The sequence below is a fragment of the Marmota flaviventris genome, chromosome 10, assembly GCF_047511675.1.
Source record: "Marmota flaviventris isolate mMarFla1 chromosome 10, mMarFla1.hap1, whole genome shotgun sequence".
Classification (NCBI taxonomy): Eukaryota; Metazoa; Chordata; class Mammalia; order Rodentia; family Sciuridae; genus Marmota; species Marmota flaviventris.
The window spans coordinates 104,831,909-104,848,466 of NC_092507.1; the positions used below are offsets into that span (position 1 = coordinate 104,831,909).

At 34.7% G+C, this 16,558-nt stretch overlaps 1 protein-coding gene across 2 annotated transcripts in view; it reads left to right on the forward strand.

Moving 5' to 3' along the window:
* Magi3 (membrane associated guanylate kinase, WW and PDZ domain containing 3) overlaps window positions 1-16,558 on the forward strand; it is a 245,468-nt gene that overhangs the window by 198,186 nt on the left and 30,724 nt on the right. For both annotated transcript variants that reach the window (XM_027940221.2, XM_027940223.2), the window contains exons 8-14: window positions 2,427-2,521; window positions 5,183-5,371; window positions 7,006-7,611; window positions 8,828-8,859; window positions 10,399-10,555; window positions 13,369-13,460; window positions 15,472-15,664. In XM_027940221.2, the coding sequence (XP_027796022.2) occupies window positions 2,427-2,521; window positions 5,183-5,371; window positions 7,006-7,611; window positions 8,828-8,859; window positions 10,399-10,555; window positions 13,369-13,460; window positions 15,472-15,664 (1,364 nt within the window). The remainder of the gene's footprint in view (window positions 1-2,426; window positions 2,522-5,182; window positions 5,372-7,005; window positions 7,612-8,827; window positions 8,860-10,398; window positions 10,556-13,368; window positions 13,461-15,471; window positions 15,665-16,558) is intronic.

Sequence of the window (16,558 nt, forward strand, 5' to 3'; positions counted from 1 at the left end):
TGGCTTGATTCCAAGATGAGCTACATTTTGAATCTCAACTGTAGTAATCTGCAGTGAGTTTACTGATGGAGATAAAAAGCTGTTACTTGAATGGCTACTCTTTGGCTCTCTTACTTTGTCAAACCAGATGGCACAATGATTGCTTTTGGCAGGAGCCTTTGAGGAGTAACAACAACTGCAATAGCATTTTTTTTTCTACGTGAATTTTTATTTTAAAGGGTGATATTCTGAAATGGATTATTTTTTTAAATGAATTTGTTTCAGAATTTAATGATAGGACTTTACAAAATATTTACATATTTAAAAATCTTGGCTTTATTGTATCATATTAAAGGCGTCTTGGGCTGGGATTGTTGGCTCAGTGGTGGAGTGCTTGCCTAGCATGTACGAGGCACTGGGTTCGATTCTCAACACCACATATAAATAAATTAAATAAAGATTCATCAACAATTTAAAAAAAAAATTTTAAAAAGGCCTCTGATATATATCTGGTTTCTTATCTCAAATTCTTCATGAATTTGTTGAGGTAAATTTCTAAAATCTAGATATTAGACACAAAATTGTGATACAGATATTCCAAATATATATTATATGTTTAATTATGCTTATCTGCAACCCTTATTTAATTTTTCTGACAATCTATGATATTCTTTCTTAGGAAGAAAATTATTTATGGAATATCTCTAACTCCCTGGCTAATTATACGGAAAACAAAATCTGTTACATCTTATTTGTTTGTTACATCTTAATAATATGTGTATATAAGTAACTAAATGAAAAGGAGAGTATTTTCATTTTTTGTTTTGTTTTAATCTGAATAATTTAAGGTAACAGATGCACTTAACTTTCTTCATTAAGTCTTCTATTCTTTTGTCAGAGAATTTTCAGGAAAAAGATTTATCATATGCATACTTCTACCCTCTTCTCCCACACATTACAGAGGATATAAATACAAAACACTACTTTTTATGGTCTAATGCCTGGGTGGCAAAATGAGTCATTCTAGATAATAATGTTAAAGGGAGCCAAGGGTTCTTTCTAAACAGATTTGTTCTTTTCTGAGTGTCAGTCTTTAGTTTGTTTGGTTTTTTTCTTAAGAATATGTAAAATGTCAGTACCTAATAATTTTTTTAAAAACCTTAGATTTAATAAAAACCTAAGAATTTCATTTTCACAGAGGTTTCAACAGTTAACTTAATGTGCCTCTGTTAGTTTGAGGCAGAAGCATGCTTAAGCTTTAGTGAAATTGGAACCCAGAGGATCTCCAGTGGAACTTGCCATATTTAGAGTTCTGAAATTAAACAGCCACATTTGTTGTGGAATTTATATGCCCTAGAAGCCTAAATGACAAAGAAACCTAACATTCTTTTCTATATGCTATTTATTTTGACCCTGCTGCCCTTTTACCACTATCACCATAATGTTCACAAATGACAAAGTATATATCTGATTTATGTAGCTATTTATATGTAGATTTTATAATAGTAAGCCTGTCCAAAAACAATAATATCCTGAAACTCTCATGATCTGATGTTTAATTGTTACCCAGTAATGTCAATTGTTAAAGTGGACTTTACTGGAAAACGTATCATTTGGCTAAAATGTCTTTGTGGCAGTGCTAAATATGGTTCCCATTATTTCTACGTTAGACCTAATAGTTTTACACATATTTTTATTAATTTATTTTTTAACATCAGTGTGTTCACTTAACTGACTCTCACTGTATTCCCTGTGTAAAACAACTGCTGCCCATGGAATGTTGAGATCTATTGGCTAATGACCTGCCCTCTAGTCTTCCCACATCCTTCTACTTTCCCTCAGATTTCTCTGCTTTCCAAGAGTCAGTTGGGACTGTTCCTGATCATAAGTGCTAGTTAAACTTATCTTGTACTCATAAAAGTAAATTATTATATAATTGTGAAGAAATGTAAGTGTAAAAGGAAAGAGTTATTCTATAAGGCAGTGTGATAAAACAGTCATTTTTCTTAGTTGCTACTGAATTGACATGGGCAAGTGATATGCTATGATATTCTTCAAAAAGTTCTTCAAAAGTATCTCTACAGCTTGCTTCATTTTGGAGAAACTTAAAACCCTACTATCATTAACTTCCTTTAAAAAAAATTTTTTTAACTGACCAATTTACCAGCACTTTTGATTACATTTGGTAAGGTTTTTAGTGGAGTTTCGACAGTTGTTACTCATTATATTGACTGGATTTACCGAGAAGCTACAGTTAATGTGTCTCATAAGCTTCAGTAGCTTTGACTTCCAGGTTCCTTCTGCGGGCCTTTTTATCTCTGTCAGTCTCTCTGTGTTCTGTAACCTATTGAATACATACATATCAATCTCTTAATCTATGGTGACAAAATGGTATGATGGTCTATTTTAAAATATGTAATTTTCTCATATTTTTCTTCATTTTATAGTCACCTTAACCAGAAAACCCAGTTTGAAAATCCAGTGGAGGAAGCCAAAAGAAAAAAGCAGTTAGGACAGGCTGAAATTGGGTCTTCAAAACCAGGTAAAACTTTGTGTTTGAACTATTCTTCTAAAAATCAATTGTGAAATTTGTGTGCTGAGTTAATAAAAATGAGTTTGAACTTTTCATTGCTAGGGCTTTGAAATTGAACATACAGTGTCTAATTGTTGCCACTAAAAAGATATGAATAGTCTTAATAAAACATCTGAACATTGTGAGAATACTGAGATTTTTCTCATGACTGTATAAAAAATATGAAATTATTGGAAGGAATGGAGAGATTTTTTTATTAATTTGAGGTTTGAATTTGAAGATTAGATTACTTCTTTATGTTTAAGGTCACACCCAAGATTTCTAGTTCATTATGTGCTTCTCCCAAGCTAATTGCTTAAATATAATGTCTGTAACCATTCAGAATCCTGCATTAATTAGTATTAATTAGCATCTAATAAGTCTAAGAAATTCTTTGCCTACATCATATTCTAGTAGGATAATGATGTAGGTAGATATTAGTAATATCAGAATTATTTGGGGGGCATTTTAAAAATACACAAAGTCTTTTTATTTTTGTTTTACTTGTTTGTTTGTTTGAGACAGGGCCTGGAAAAGTTGCTTAGGGGCTTATTAAGTTGCTGAGGCTGGCTTTGAACTTTGAATCTTCCTGCCTCAGTCTTCTGAACACTGGGATTACAGGCATGCACCAACATGCCTGATTCCATGAGATCTTAATGATCCTAGTTATGTGTATTTTGAAAAAACTGTGCAGGAAATTCCTATATTTTATCCATTCCTTCTCATATCCTTCCCCTTTCTCAACTGTCATTTATAGCCAGGGGTCTATTTGGTCATTTTGTAGTAATTCAGTGAACTCCCTACTTGGGTTGCCTATGAAAAAAATGGTTCTTTCTTGCAGCTACTCTTTAAAATCATAGACCAATCTCTCCTTAAGTTTTGCATATGCTTTAACAAACATTTTGAGTTTAACAAATATTTTTGAGTGTTACTATATGCCTGGTAGGGCTTGCTAGTCACTGGGTTTTCAAAAATGATGGAGATTAAGACAGGTCTCACCATTAAGAGATCATAGTTTCTTATACTAATGATTGTAGCCTGGGGTGATAGGTGCTATTCATTTAACTATTCATAGTAGTTAAATGTGTAGGCTGAGGAGTAGTTTTGAAATTCATCTGTGTAATCTTGGATAAATTCCCTAAATCCTTTGTGCCTCTGTTTTCTCATTTATAAAGTAGGAATAAAGCTAGGAATGGTGGCACAGGCTTGTAATCTCAACAACCCACAATGCTGAGGCAGGAGGATTACAAGTTCAAGGCTAACCTCAGCAACCTAGTGAGACCCTGTCTCAAAATAAAGGGGACTATGGATATAACTCTGGCAAAGCACCCCTGGGATTAATTCCCAGTATCTAAATAAATAGTATCTGCCTCTTAAGATGGTTATAAATATGTAAATTAATGCATAAAAATGTTCATAAACATTTGTGAGGCACTGGGTTTGATTCTCAGCACCACATATAAATAAATGAATAAAATAAAGGTCCATCAACAACTAAAAAGAATTTTTTTTTTAAGTTTATAATATTTGGGCTGGAGTTGTAGCTTAGCAGTAGAGCGTTGCCTTGTACCTGTGAGGTACTGGGTTCAATTCCTAGCACCACATATAAATAAGCAAATAAAATAAAGGTCCATCAACAACTAAAAAATATGTTTTAAAAAAAGTCTATATATTTGGCTTGTGGCTATCAATAAATGCTTTTATTGTTATTAGTAGAAATGTACAGTATTCACTTCTTATCTGCTGGGATATCTTCCAAGATCCTCAGTGTATGCCTAAAATCATGAATAATACAAAACCTTATATATATGCTAATAATACACACACACACACACACACACACAAATGCCTTTGATGAGCTTTCGCTTTCTTACTTAAAGGAAGCCCTGTGGCTTCTCTTTGACATATACAAATCACCAGCATCACTACTCTTGTTGCTTTTGAGATCATTAAGTAAAATAAGGGTTTTTTGATGACAAGTACCTTGACTTCATGAGAGTTGATCCGATAACCCACATGAATAGTGTAGACAGCACAGATATGCTGGACAAAAGATGATTCGTGGGGCTGTAGCTCAGTGGTAGAGCATCGCCTAGCACAAATGAGGCACTGGGTTCGATCATCAGCACTACATAAAAACAAATAAATAAAAAATAAAGGTTAATTTAAAAAAAAAAAAAAGTTGATTCATATCCCAGGTGGAATGGAACAGGATGGCATAAGATTTCATCATGCTATTCAGAGAGTCATGCAATTTAAAACATGAATTTTTTATTTCTGGAAATTTCTATTTAATATTTTTGATTTATAGTTGACTGTGGATAATTGAAACCACAGCAAAGCTATGATAAGAGGAAACAACTCTAGGGTGAAAGAAAGTAAGCACAAATAAGACAATTAGGAGAAGAAAAGGTAGGTGGTTTCCTATAAAAGAAAGGGATTCATTAGCTATTATTTCAATGATTTAGTTTATGAGCTTAACTGCTAGTTTTCTGCATTAGGTTTGCTCTGATTTTCTATCCTTTATGGTTTCCTTGAGTTATATAGACTATCTTGAAAATTGGCTTTGTGTGTGATGTATATTCATCATAATTATTTTTGTCCTCAAACCCATTTCTTGTTTTGGCCCAGATGTGGAAAAATCACACTTTACTCGAGATCCATCCCAACTTAAAGGTGTCCTTGTTCGAGCATCACTGAAAAAAAGCACAATGGGATTTGGTTTTACCATTATTGGTGGAGATAGGCCTGATGAGTTCCTACAAGTGAAGAATGTGCTTAAAGATGGTCCTGCAGCCCAGGATGGGAAAATTGCACCAGGTAATGAGTTTGTCAGAATCACTTGAAGAGCAGTGATACTATAACAAATATTATAGCAAAAAGGATGGAGATACACACACACACACACACACACACATATACACAGTGAATTATAGAACTAAAGAAGATTACTGTATTAAAATGTTTAGCCTCAAAATTAGAAGCATACTAGCTTGAGGGAAGGCTATTTTTAAAAACAAGCAGATATTATTAGAGGAAACATTAAATTTATTAATTTTTGGAATATTTTGTATAATTTTAAGATAATTCGTTGGTTATACAAAACTACAGTTTTATTAACCATCTCAGAAAACCATTTGGACATTTGATTTTCCTTGATTATGTAGAGTACTTTTGGAGCTAGGATTTGCTTATAATTGTTTTTGAAAAAAGGTTCTTTGTTAAAAAGGTTATAGTGATAACAAATTGTTATATCCTGCAGTTTTTGTTTTTTTGGGGGGTGGATACCAGGGATTGAACTCAGAGGCACTTAACCACTGAGCCACAGTGCCAGCCCTATTTTGTATTTTATTTAGAAATGAGGTTTCACTGAGTTGCTTAGTGCCTTGCTTTTGCTGAGGCTGGCTTTGAACTCATGATCCTCCTGCTTTAGTCTCCTGCCTCAGTCTCTTGTGCTGCTAGGATTATACAAATGATTATAATACTGTAAAATCAGGAAAACAAAATTAATTTTTTTTAAATTTTTTAATATTTATTTTTTAGTTTTCGGCAGACACAACATCCTTATTTATATGTGGTGCTGAGGATCAAACCCAGTGCTGCGCACATGCCAGGCGAGCGCGCCACAGCTTGAGCCACATCCCCAGCCCAAAATTAAATTTTATAAAGACTAATTTAGCTGACTTTTCAGTGTTTTAAATAATACAGTCATTTTTTGTGTTGAATTTTTTGTTGTGGCTTCCGCTTTTAAATATCTGATTTATAATAAATTCAGAATCTCTACAAATAGAAGGACACTAAAAGAAAACACATTCAGGGCTGGGGTTGTAGCTTAGTGGTGGAGTGCTTGCCTCACATATGTGAGGCACTGGATTCCATCCTCAGCACCACATAAAAATAAATAAAGATATTGTGTCCGTCTACAACTAGAAAATATTTTTAAAAAAAGAAAACACATTTATAAGTTGACATTATTCAAATTTCAGTTTTACGTTTCTCAATGAGAATAAATTTTTAAGTATATTTGTAATCTGTGGCCTGTTAAAAATCAAGAAATAAGGCGGCAATGAAGGATAGCTTGTATGTGCAAATAGCCAGTGATGCTCCTCTTCTGTGCACTAAATACTTACCACAACATATTGAGCTTTGTGTGGCCACCTAGGTAGGACTCTGTATACAAATGGTGATAATAAAATTTGCAGTTTTTTTTTTCCCCAAATGATTCACTTGAACTTGAAGTCAAAACTCTTTGCTGCTAAAATAATTAAGATTTTTAGATATTTATATAAATTTTTTAGTGAGAAGTCATGAGAGAGAGAATGTCTGTTAGAAATGTTATCTTTTCAGTAATTAATGAACAGTAAGGTAATTCCAGAATTCAAATTTGGTTGTTAAATTTACTTTTGCCTTTTCTCTAGCAAAAAGTTATTTTTAACATGATTATATTTTATCAGGTGATGTTATTGTAGACATCAATGGCAACTGTGTCCTTGGCCACACCCATGCAGATGTTGTCCAAATGTTTCAGTTGGTACCTGTCAATCAATATGTAAACCTCACTTTATGTCGTGGATATCCACTTCCTGATGACAATGAAGATCCTGTTGTGGATATTGTTGCTGCTACCCCTATAATCAATGGACAGTCATTAACCAAGGGAGAGACTTGCATGAATACTCAGGATTTTAAGCCAGGAGCAATGGTTCTGGACCAGAATGGAAAATCTGGACATATCTTGACTAGTGATCGTCTCAATGGTGCATCAGATCCAAATGAGCAGAGAGCATCCATGGCCTCATCGGGCAGCTCCCAGCCTGAACTAGTGACCATCCCTTTGATTAAGGGTCCTAAAGGTTTTGGGTTTGCAATTGCTGACAGCCCCACTGGACAGAAGGTGAAAATGATATTGGATAGCCAGTGGTGTCAAGGCCTTCAGAAAGGGGATATAATTAAGGAAATCTATCATCAAAATGTGCAGAATTTAACACATCTCCAAGTGGTAGAAGTGCTAAAACAGTTCCCAGTAGGTGCAGATGTACCACTCCTTATCTTAAGAGGAGGTGAGTAAAAGCATAACAAAGAAAAAAATCTTAATGTTCAAGTGTTTATATTTTTTAATTGTCCTTCTTTATAGGTTAGAATGTCTTTCCCCAGAAGATTTCACTGGTAATCCACTGATTCTGTCTGATTATTTCTATAAGCAGTATCTTTTTTGGCAGTGTTTTAGTTACTAGTGGTTTCATTTGTGTCCATTATTGATTTCTTTCCCACTGTATTCTTTTAAAAATCTGATTTATGGGTTTAATGACCAGAGAGAGCCTCAGTATTATGCTATGTCAAGTGAAACATATTCTCTTAATTTCACTTTCTCTGTTGATGAAAATAATAGAAATTGACTCTTTCAACCAGTGGTGTTTCATCTGGATTCTATAATACACCAAAAATCTTCTGAAAGAGCTCACATCTCTATGGATAAGTAAAACATGGTGTGCTTTGTTAACCTGTTCTGCAAAGGCAGTCATGATAGCTTGTGCTCAGAAAGCTTTTATCTTAAGCTCTAATGACTGCCTGTAAATGTTAATTAAACCTCACTGTGCTTATATGAAAGAGGTGAAATTTTTATTTTTCAAGGTCATCAGCTGACACAAACTGTTCCCAGGCATTATAAATCCAGTTCCAAGCACTAACCACAAAGTTGCATTTTAATAGGCTTTCTCACATCTGTACCTATAAATGACTAATATTTTAAAGAATGAAATTTAGTCCTACACTTTCTTATCACTCTGGCTTTTTAGTTAAGTTTTTTTTTTTTTTTTTAACAAATGAACACTTTATTAGCAAGTTTTTCTTTATTCTTGTTTCTTTGAACCTTTTTGTTTTTCTCTCATGGTGATATGGTAGAGTGTGCTGAAAGTCAGAAGGAAATCTCTTTGTTAGTGCTGGACAGTTATCCAGGGCTTTGACAAATATAACAAAGAAACCTGAAGTTGATGTCCAACAGGTTGATGTCATTTTCTGCCTTACTTATTGGTTCTATGGTGTAGAAAAGAATCTTAGTTTACCTTATCTATTAAATGATAATAGCATATATGCCTTAGGATTGTTATGAAAATGAAATGAGACAATAGATATATAATGCCTGGCACATAGAAAGTGTTAGACAAAAAGAGTTTACTAGCCTGCTGGAAGTCATAGCTAGTTTATCATAAACATTAGCAGTATGTATGATCTGAGAATGCTGTTTTTAAAATTTGGCTCATTTTTTATTTTTTTAAGGCCCCTCTTCACCAACTAAAACTGCCAAAATGGTGAGTATTACAGTCGTCCTCAAGTGTTTCTTCCCTACTCAACAAGCGAGGTGTCAAATTTCTCTCTGTGAGAGCTCATGAGATGGTGGCTGGAAAGAGTCAGGATGACAAGCTGATCTCAAACTATACTTTTAGGCTATTTATTTTATTTATATATATATAAAATTATGTAGATATGGAAATGAAGTCTATAGTTTTTAAATTCTAATTTAGTTCTGGAGTCTTTCACCTCAAAATTAAAAAAAGGTCTCTCATAACCATAAATCATACACCATTAAAGGAAAGACCATCCCATATTAAATGAATCAATTTCTTCTAGCCCACTAAGTAGGAATCCTTTGCAAATTTGCTGTTGTATGGATCAAAATGGAAGAAACACTCAGCTTCTACCCTCTCTACGAACTGTACAATCAGGTCCAGTGTGAACAGAAATTTTTGTCCATTCACTTAAAGTCACACCATATTTTTGTGTACATTTCTCTGCCTCTCTAGCATCATATTTAACTCCTATGCCACCATATCTATTAGATGCCATTGCAGCCATAGTCACCCTAATGCTTTATAATTGATGGAAGGCTCTGGTGACATTGAACAACTTGTGACAGAATCCTAGGATGTGTGGGTGATGGGAGAAGGCTGCTTTCGCCTTCTCTTCCATCTGTCTGGGTGTAGGTCAGCAGGGGGATTCCCCTGTAGCATGATACTTTGTGGTGCCTGACCCCCTCACTGCCTCTTCCCAAGCTGGTGCCCTTGCCTTCTAGTCAGCATTACTTATAGAAATCTGTAATCTCCTGTCCTAACAAAAATTCTGGATGACAAGCTGATCTCAAACTATACTTGTAGGCTATTTATTAGATTTCATTTCTAAATTTATAATTTAGTCATTTTGCTCGACAATTATTTGGGGAAAGTTCTGAGTAGAAAAGGTATCAAAATAAGCTGCTCTGTTTTCCCTTCTCTGATTGATTGCTTAACATGTATTTATTTGAATTGACCAGGCAGAGTTTTCAATATCATTTTTATAACCTAAATTGGAGTTAACGCTCCCTAGTCCATTTTCTTAGGAGAAAATATTATCTTAAACATCTTCATTGGAAATTAAATTCAGTGATTGGAAGGTGGAGCTCATGAAGAATTTGATGAAGGTATTCTCTGAGGCTCCCTCTTGCTTTACTTAGAAGTGCTTCCTTGTGTTGGATTCCTATTTGTCTTCATCCCAAAGTCAATTTTTGTCTTGGTGATACAGAGAAAATGGAAAAGTTGTTTAAACATAAGACTAATTGAGGCGCTTCACTTGACATCACTATAACCCTTTTTTCTAATTTAAGTTAAATATGTTTTAGCCAGATATATACATGAAATTTAATTTCATATATATATATATGAAATTGAATTCCAAGACTGTCAATAGACTGTGCCTTTGACCCTGCCAATTATACAGCTGTACTCAGTCGCTGTACTTAGTTCAGACAGCAGTTTTATGAATTAATCAACCATTTTATTTTAAAAAATACTAAGTAAGTCCCTTTTCCATTTCAGAAAACAGATAAAAAGGAAAATTCAGGAAGTTTGGAGACTATAAATGAGCCCATTCCCCAGCCTATGCCTTTTCCACCCAGCATTATCAGATCAGGATCCCCAAAGTTGGATCCTTCTGAGGTCTACCTGAAGTCTAAGACTTTATATGAAGATAAACGTAAGTAGTGATGGAATATTTCAGGAGAGAATATAATAAGATAAATTGATTTATTTTTAAACTAGAACCTTCCCATCTTTCAAAAGAATAGTAAGAAGTTATTCCTTCATTCTCATTTTAATATGACTCTCAGCTTCTTACATGTACATTCAATGTTCATTTATTTATTTTTTAAAAAACTGTGTATTGGGGCTGGGGATGTGGCTCAAGCGGTAGCGCGCTCGCCTGGCATGCATGCAGCCCGGGTTCGATCCTCAGCACCACATACAAAGATGTTGTGTCTGCCGAAAACTAAAAAATAAAATAAAAAATTAAAAAAAACAACAACTGTGTATTAATTTTTTTTTTTTTGCCAGCAGTCTAGCAGACATCACATTAGGCAATTGGAATATAGAAATAAATAGGTTACATAGGCCCTGCACCCAGAAATATTATTAAGTCTAAATGGAAAAGCCACATGTATAATCAAATAAGTACTTATATAAATAAGTACACATGAGTCTACCAGGTACAGTTATAGAAGGATCAGCTGCTAATTTGGATCCAGAATAAGAAATGGTCAGTTTTATCAGTGTGAGTGGGACACAGTAGTAGGCAAAGCTTTATAGAGGAAGTAAAGCTTGAGCTAAGACTTAAGGACAAAGAGGTGCTTATGAGGAAGACAAAAAGGAAAGACAGAAGGAGTAGCATTCATTTGCAGGTTGGCCTTGTGTGGCCTGGATTCTAAGGTATGGCTGGGTGTGATTGGCAAGGGAAGCCAGAGACAGAGCAGGGGCAGATAGTGAGAGCCAATCACTCACTTCTGAAGAAGCTGGAGTTGGTCACATAAATGACAGAGAGCCACAAAATGGTTTTAACTATAGGGAAAATATTTGGGGGCCTATGTTTTAGAGAGATTTTTTTGGCAGGAGTATATTTTAATAGGAAACCAGAGTCAATGCAGAAATTCATTTTTATATTTATTTACCTACTGATGACAAATCTTTTCTAAATTAAAATTACAGCTATAAGTAGGTTTAATTTTTAAAAATTTGTTCTTAAACAAGAGATCTGTATGTACCATGAAAAACATATACCCAGATAGAAATATAATATGTAATTCACTTCATGCTTTTTAACTTAGTTGTAGATCTTTATTATCATATCTCCAGGCCATATCTAGAAAGATAAAGACCAGGTGTAAGCATGGCAAAGCAATAATTTAAGTTAGTATAACTGTACAATTCCTTCCTTGAGACTTCCAATTCACAGCCTGATATAATTTTAATATTGCAGTCCCATTGGGCCTCACCCATAAAAATGTACTTGACTCATGATTTCTCTAATTTCTAAAGTTCTATGATTTTTTTCTTCTTTTTTTGCTGATGGGAATTGAACAGAGAGTCTCACACATGTTAAGTACACACTCTACCACTGAACTATACCCCCAGTCCTAAAGTTCTGTGATTCTTATAGTAAGTACTTACCCGCAGAGATTGTTTCCAAAGAATATTATCAAGAATTTACCTCACACCACATTTTACTTACTTTTTATATAGTTCCCTGATTGTTTCTCTCTTTTCCCTTTCTAGTATATACTTCTTACTCATGAATAGCGTTAATATATTCCCACAGATAAAACCTTAGTCATGAAATAGATTTTGCTCATTTAATATTCTGATGAATGCCACCTGCCCTTTGGGGACAGGATGGCATGGGTGAAGAGCTGAGAACTTGGAAATCAAGCTGGATTAAAATCTCAGCTCTACCATTCTCTGTGTCACACTAGGCAAGTCACATAGGCCCTTGGTTTCCCCTCCTAGAAAATGGGGCCATCTTACAAATTTAGGCTAAGTAAGTGGTTCATGTCAGATATTTTCCTGAGACGAAGGTATTAGCTTTAGAGCAGAAATAAGGCACCCTGTGAAAAATGCAGGCTGGAAATCTGATTTTGAGACACAGTCTCACCAAGTTGCTAAGGGTGACCTGGAAATTGCTATGCTTCCTGCCTCAGCCTTTCACCTGGGCTTGATAACAGGTGAGCACCACTACTCAGGCTCATCTTCCATCGCTTCACCCATATGTTTCCATTCTTCCTACTCAAAGCTAATTGAAAAGAGAAATTACTTTAAAGGCGTAATTGACTTTTTCTAGAGTAATTTTAAGTTTCCCACAGAGCTAACACAGGACCCTTCTATGCTGACTCTGATAAATGGGGGGCACCTCCTATAACGGGTGCTGTGAATCTCATATTTTGGAAAATGGCACATTCCAAGTTTGTCAATGGCGCTTGGTTCCGGAACTCCATTCTTTTCCTGTCAGTCCAACATGGCATCTCCTAAGCTGGCTTCCAAGCCTTCTTATTTCCTTAGGGCATAAAAAGCCCCTATGTCTAATGTGTTTTCTGGAAATTCAGATGCATGAAAATATTAATAAAAATTATGTGCTTCTCTTACCCCCATAAAAAAGGATTAGAAATAAGGCATTTTACTGGCTCTCTTTTCCTAGGCTTTAAAGTGCTTTGCTCAAATTTGGTTCCTTAGATCGTTTGTACCTATTAAATATCTAACTCAAATTGAATAATTCTGAATTGAAAGTTCCAATATTGATTGGAGAGCATTAAAAGTTAGTGGCAGTATAATATTGAGAGCATAGGATTTATAGTTGAATTCTCCTGTGTGTGTTACACTTTTATGTTAATTTTCACTATCAAAAAGATTATAGTTTACTGAATTGCTCTATAACATTTTTCTACTAAATATTGAACATAATTTTGTTTTGATCCTTTTTAAATAAATAAAAATATTTACTGTACATTTTCTGGTTTTTCTTAGCACCAAACACCAAAGATTTGGATGTTTTTCTTCGGAAACAGGAATCAGGGTTTGGCTTCAGGGTGCTGGGAGGAGATGGACCTGACCAATCTGTAAGTGTAAATACTTTGGAATATGGCCATTCCTGTTAAAATTTTTGAGTAGCAATTTGGTGAAATATGGTGGATTTTAAGGTTTTTTTTTTTTTTCTCTTAATAATATGAGGAAGAACTGCATTTATATGAGTATCACAGTCCCCCAGTTAACCTGGTATAGTTTAGGGTAAAAACTGAATATGTCAGCTGTTCATTGGACAGTGATTATTTTCTTTGGAACTAATTGAAGTTTGTTTGGAGTGGAAAGTATTAGCTTTTTGCCACTATGATGAATACCTGAGAAAAATAACTTAGAAGGGAAAAGATTTATTTTGGCTCAAGGTTTCAGAGATTTCAATCCACAGTCAGCCGGCTCCATTGCTCTGGGCCTGAGATGAGGCAGAACATGAAGGCAGAAAGGTCTGGTGGAGGAAAGCTGCTCAGCAATGGTAACCAGTAAGAGGTGGGCAGAAACAAAACATAGTCCCTAAAGCACATGCCCAATGACCCACTTCCTTCAACTAGGCCCCACCCTAACCCTACAATTTCGCCATAGTCCATTCATATTATTAATCCATCAATGGACTGATCTATTGATAAGGTCAGAGGTCGCTTTCCAAAATTCACACCTTCAAACATTACTGCACTGAGGACTTACCCTCCAACACATGAGACTTTGGGGGTCGTTCTAGATCTAAACCGTAACACTGGGGATATAGCTTAGTGGTAAAGTATGTGCCTAGCACGCACAAGGCCCTGGTTTTCATCCCCAGCACCGGGAAGGAAAGGCTACTTTAACTTTTTATTACCTTTACCTTTGTTGAACAGATTCTAAAACATTTTTCTTCTTTAAAAGACCTATAATCCAGTGTCCTCTTTGCTACAACCACTCTACTTTCTGAATGCTCCATAGAAAGTTGGCATGAGCCTATGCATATTATTTCACCTAGTCTTGATATAGGGTAGGGTTTTCATGCTCAGTACTTTACATCATTTGTTAGCTAGAGGAATATAAAATAATTAATATTTCTGTCTAGAAGGCATAAGAGCTACATTTGCAAAGCATTTACAATCTAGAATTTTGTTTATGCATAATTCTCACATAAACTTAATTTTGTTTTTAAGTTTTGCCCTTGGTATTGAATGACAAAGAGTAAAGGATTACCTTCTTATACTTGGAAGCTAGATAAGCAATACTAATTTTTTTTATGACATTTCTTTCTATAGCTGAGTGGATCTCTTTTTTATATATATAAATATATTCTAACAGTCATATTGTTTATAATTACAGTAATCATTGGAACCACATGAAGCTTAAGACACCTTGCTCTGTATAGAGCAAACATAAGAAACTTTGTTTTTGATGGTATATGTATTTTTTATTATTTCCTTTTTTTTCATATTCATAGTATTTTCTTAGACTTTTTAAGAATTTGTTTTTAACAACTCAAGAACAGTCTTTCTCTTAAATGTCAGGTTCTCCCAGGTCTGAAACTAGCCTAAAATTCAGGATTGCCTAATTATAGGAGTCTAATTATTGGTGAGCAGAATGAACCAGATATGCAAGTGGATACTAGTAGATGCAAGTGAGGAACACTTGTACTGTCAGTGATGGGAGAATCATAAAAATGATCCCAGTTGCTGTGAAAAATATGTAGAAAATTTTTCCTGACAGAATAATCAGACTTGTACTCTTAGTAGCTACTCCACAGAATTGCATTTTCTGAGTTTGCTTTGTTACATTGTGGTGATGGAGATCATGGTGCTTTTTAAGTTATTGAACAACTTCGTATTTTTTTTTATTTACTCAACTCTGAGAAGCTAGAAGGATTACGTTATGCACTGTGGTTATTTGAAGTGCCATTTTAGAGAATGGGCACTTTCTAAGATATCACCTTTTTGAAATTGACTGAATTCATAGATGAACTGCAGAAGGTTGTTGTTTTGCACACTGCTGAGTCAGGGAGTCCTCAGATCTTCAGCTAACCTTGGTAGATAGTACAAACCAACCTACACTTTATCTTACCAGATATATATTGGTGCCATTATACCCCTGGGAGCAGCTGAGAAAGATGGCCGACTCCGTGCAGCTGATGAACTAATGTGCATTGATGGAATTCCTGTTAAAGGGAAGTCACACAAACAAGTCTTGGACCTAATGACAACTGCTGCTCGAAATGGCCATGTGTTATTAACTGTCAGAAGAAAGATCTTCTATGGAGGTCGGTGAATCGTTTCTGCTTTGAAAAGTTAAAAAAGAAACAAAGAGACTTAGTCTTCTTTCTAGGTGGCTTTGAAGGGTATTTTATTATATTTAGTAGTATATGAAATAACCACTTGGTATGACCAAAGACCCCATTGTGGAAAGCCATGTAAGGTCAAAAGGATCCAGAAATAATGCCATTATAAAAACAAGAAAAAGTTTTGGACCTCTTTAAGATTATATTGATATATTGATAATTTTACCAACATAGCAATGCAGATCAAATGAGAGTTTAAATCTGGTTTGGTTTTGTTTTTGCAGTACTGGGGATTGAATCCGGGTCTCACACATACTAGACAAGAACTCTACTACTAAGCTGCACTCCCAGCCCTTTTTATTTTTTTTATTTTTATTTTTATTATTATTATTTTTTTTTTGAGACAGGGTTTCACCAAATTGTCCTGGCTGACCTCAAATTTAAATTCCCCCTGTCTCTGCCTCCCAGCTAAATTCTTTTTTTTTTTTTTTTAGTTACAGATGGACAACATGCCTTTATTTTATTTTTTTCATTTTTATGTGGTGCTAAGGATCAAACCCAGTGCCTCACACATCCTGGGCAAGTGCTCTGCCAACCCCAGCCCTAAAATTCATTTTTTTAGACAAATACAATTATTTATCAAGGTATCCCACTAGCTGAATATCAAAAGTTTTGGGGTCCTGAGGAAATCCCAGATATTCCAGGAAAGTGAAATTTTTCTACAAGAAAAGTTTTAGTATAATATAATTTAACATTTATTGGGTACTTACAATGTCCCAGATGCATGAGTTATTTTATTTAGTTCTCAAAACACTGTGTTGTAAATATTGTCATGAACTAGTTGTATAGTAGCTCACAGGAATATTAAGAGACACA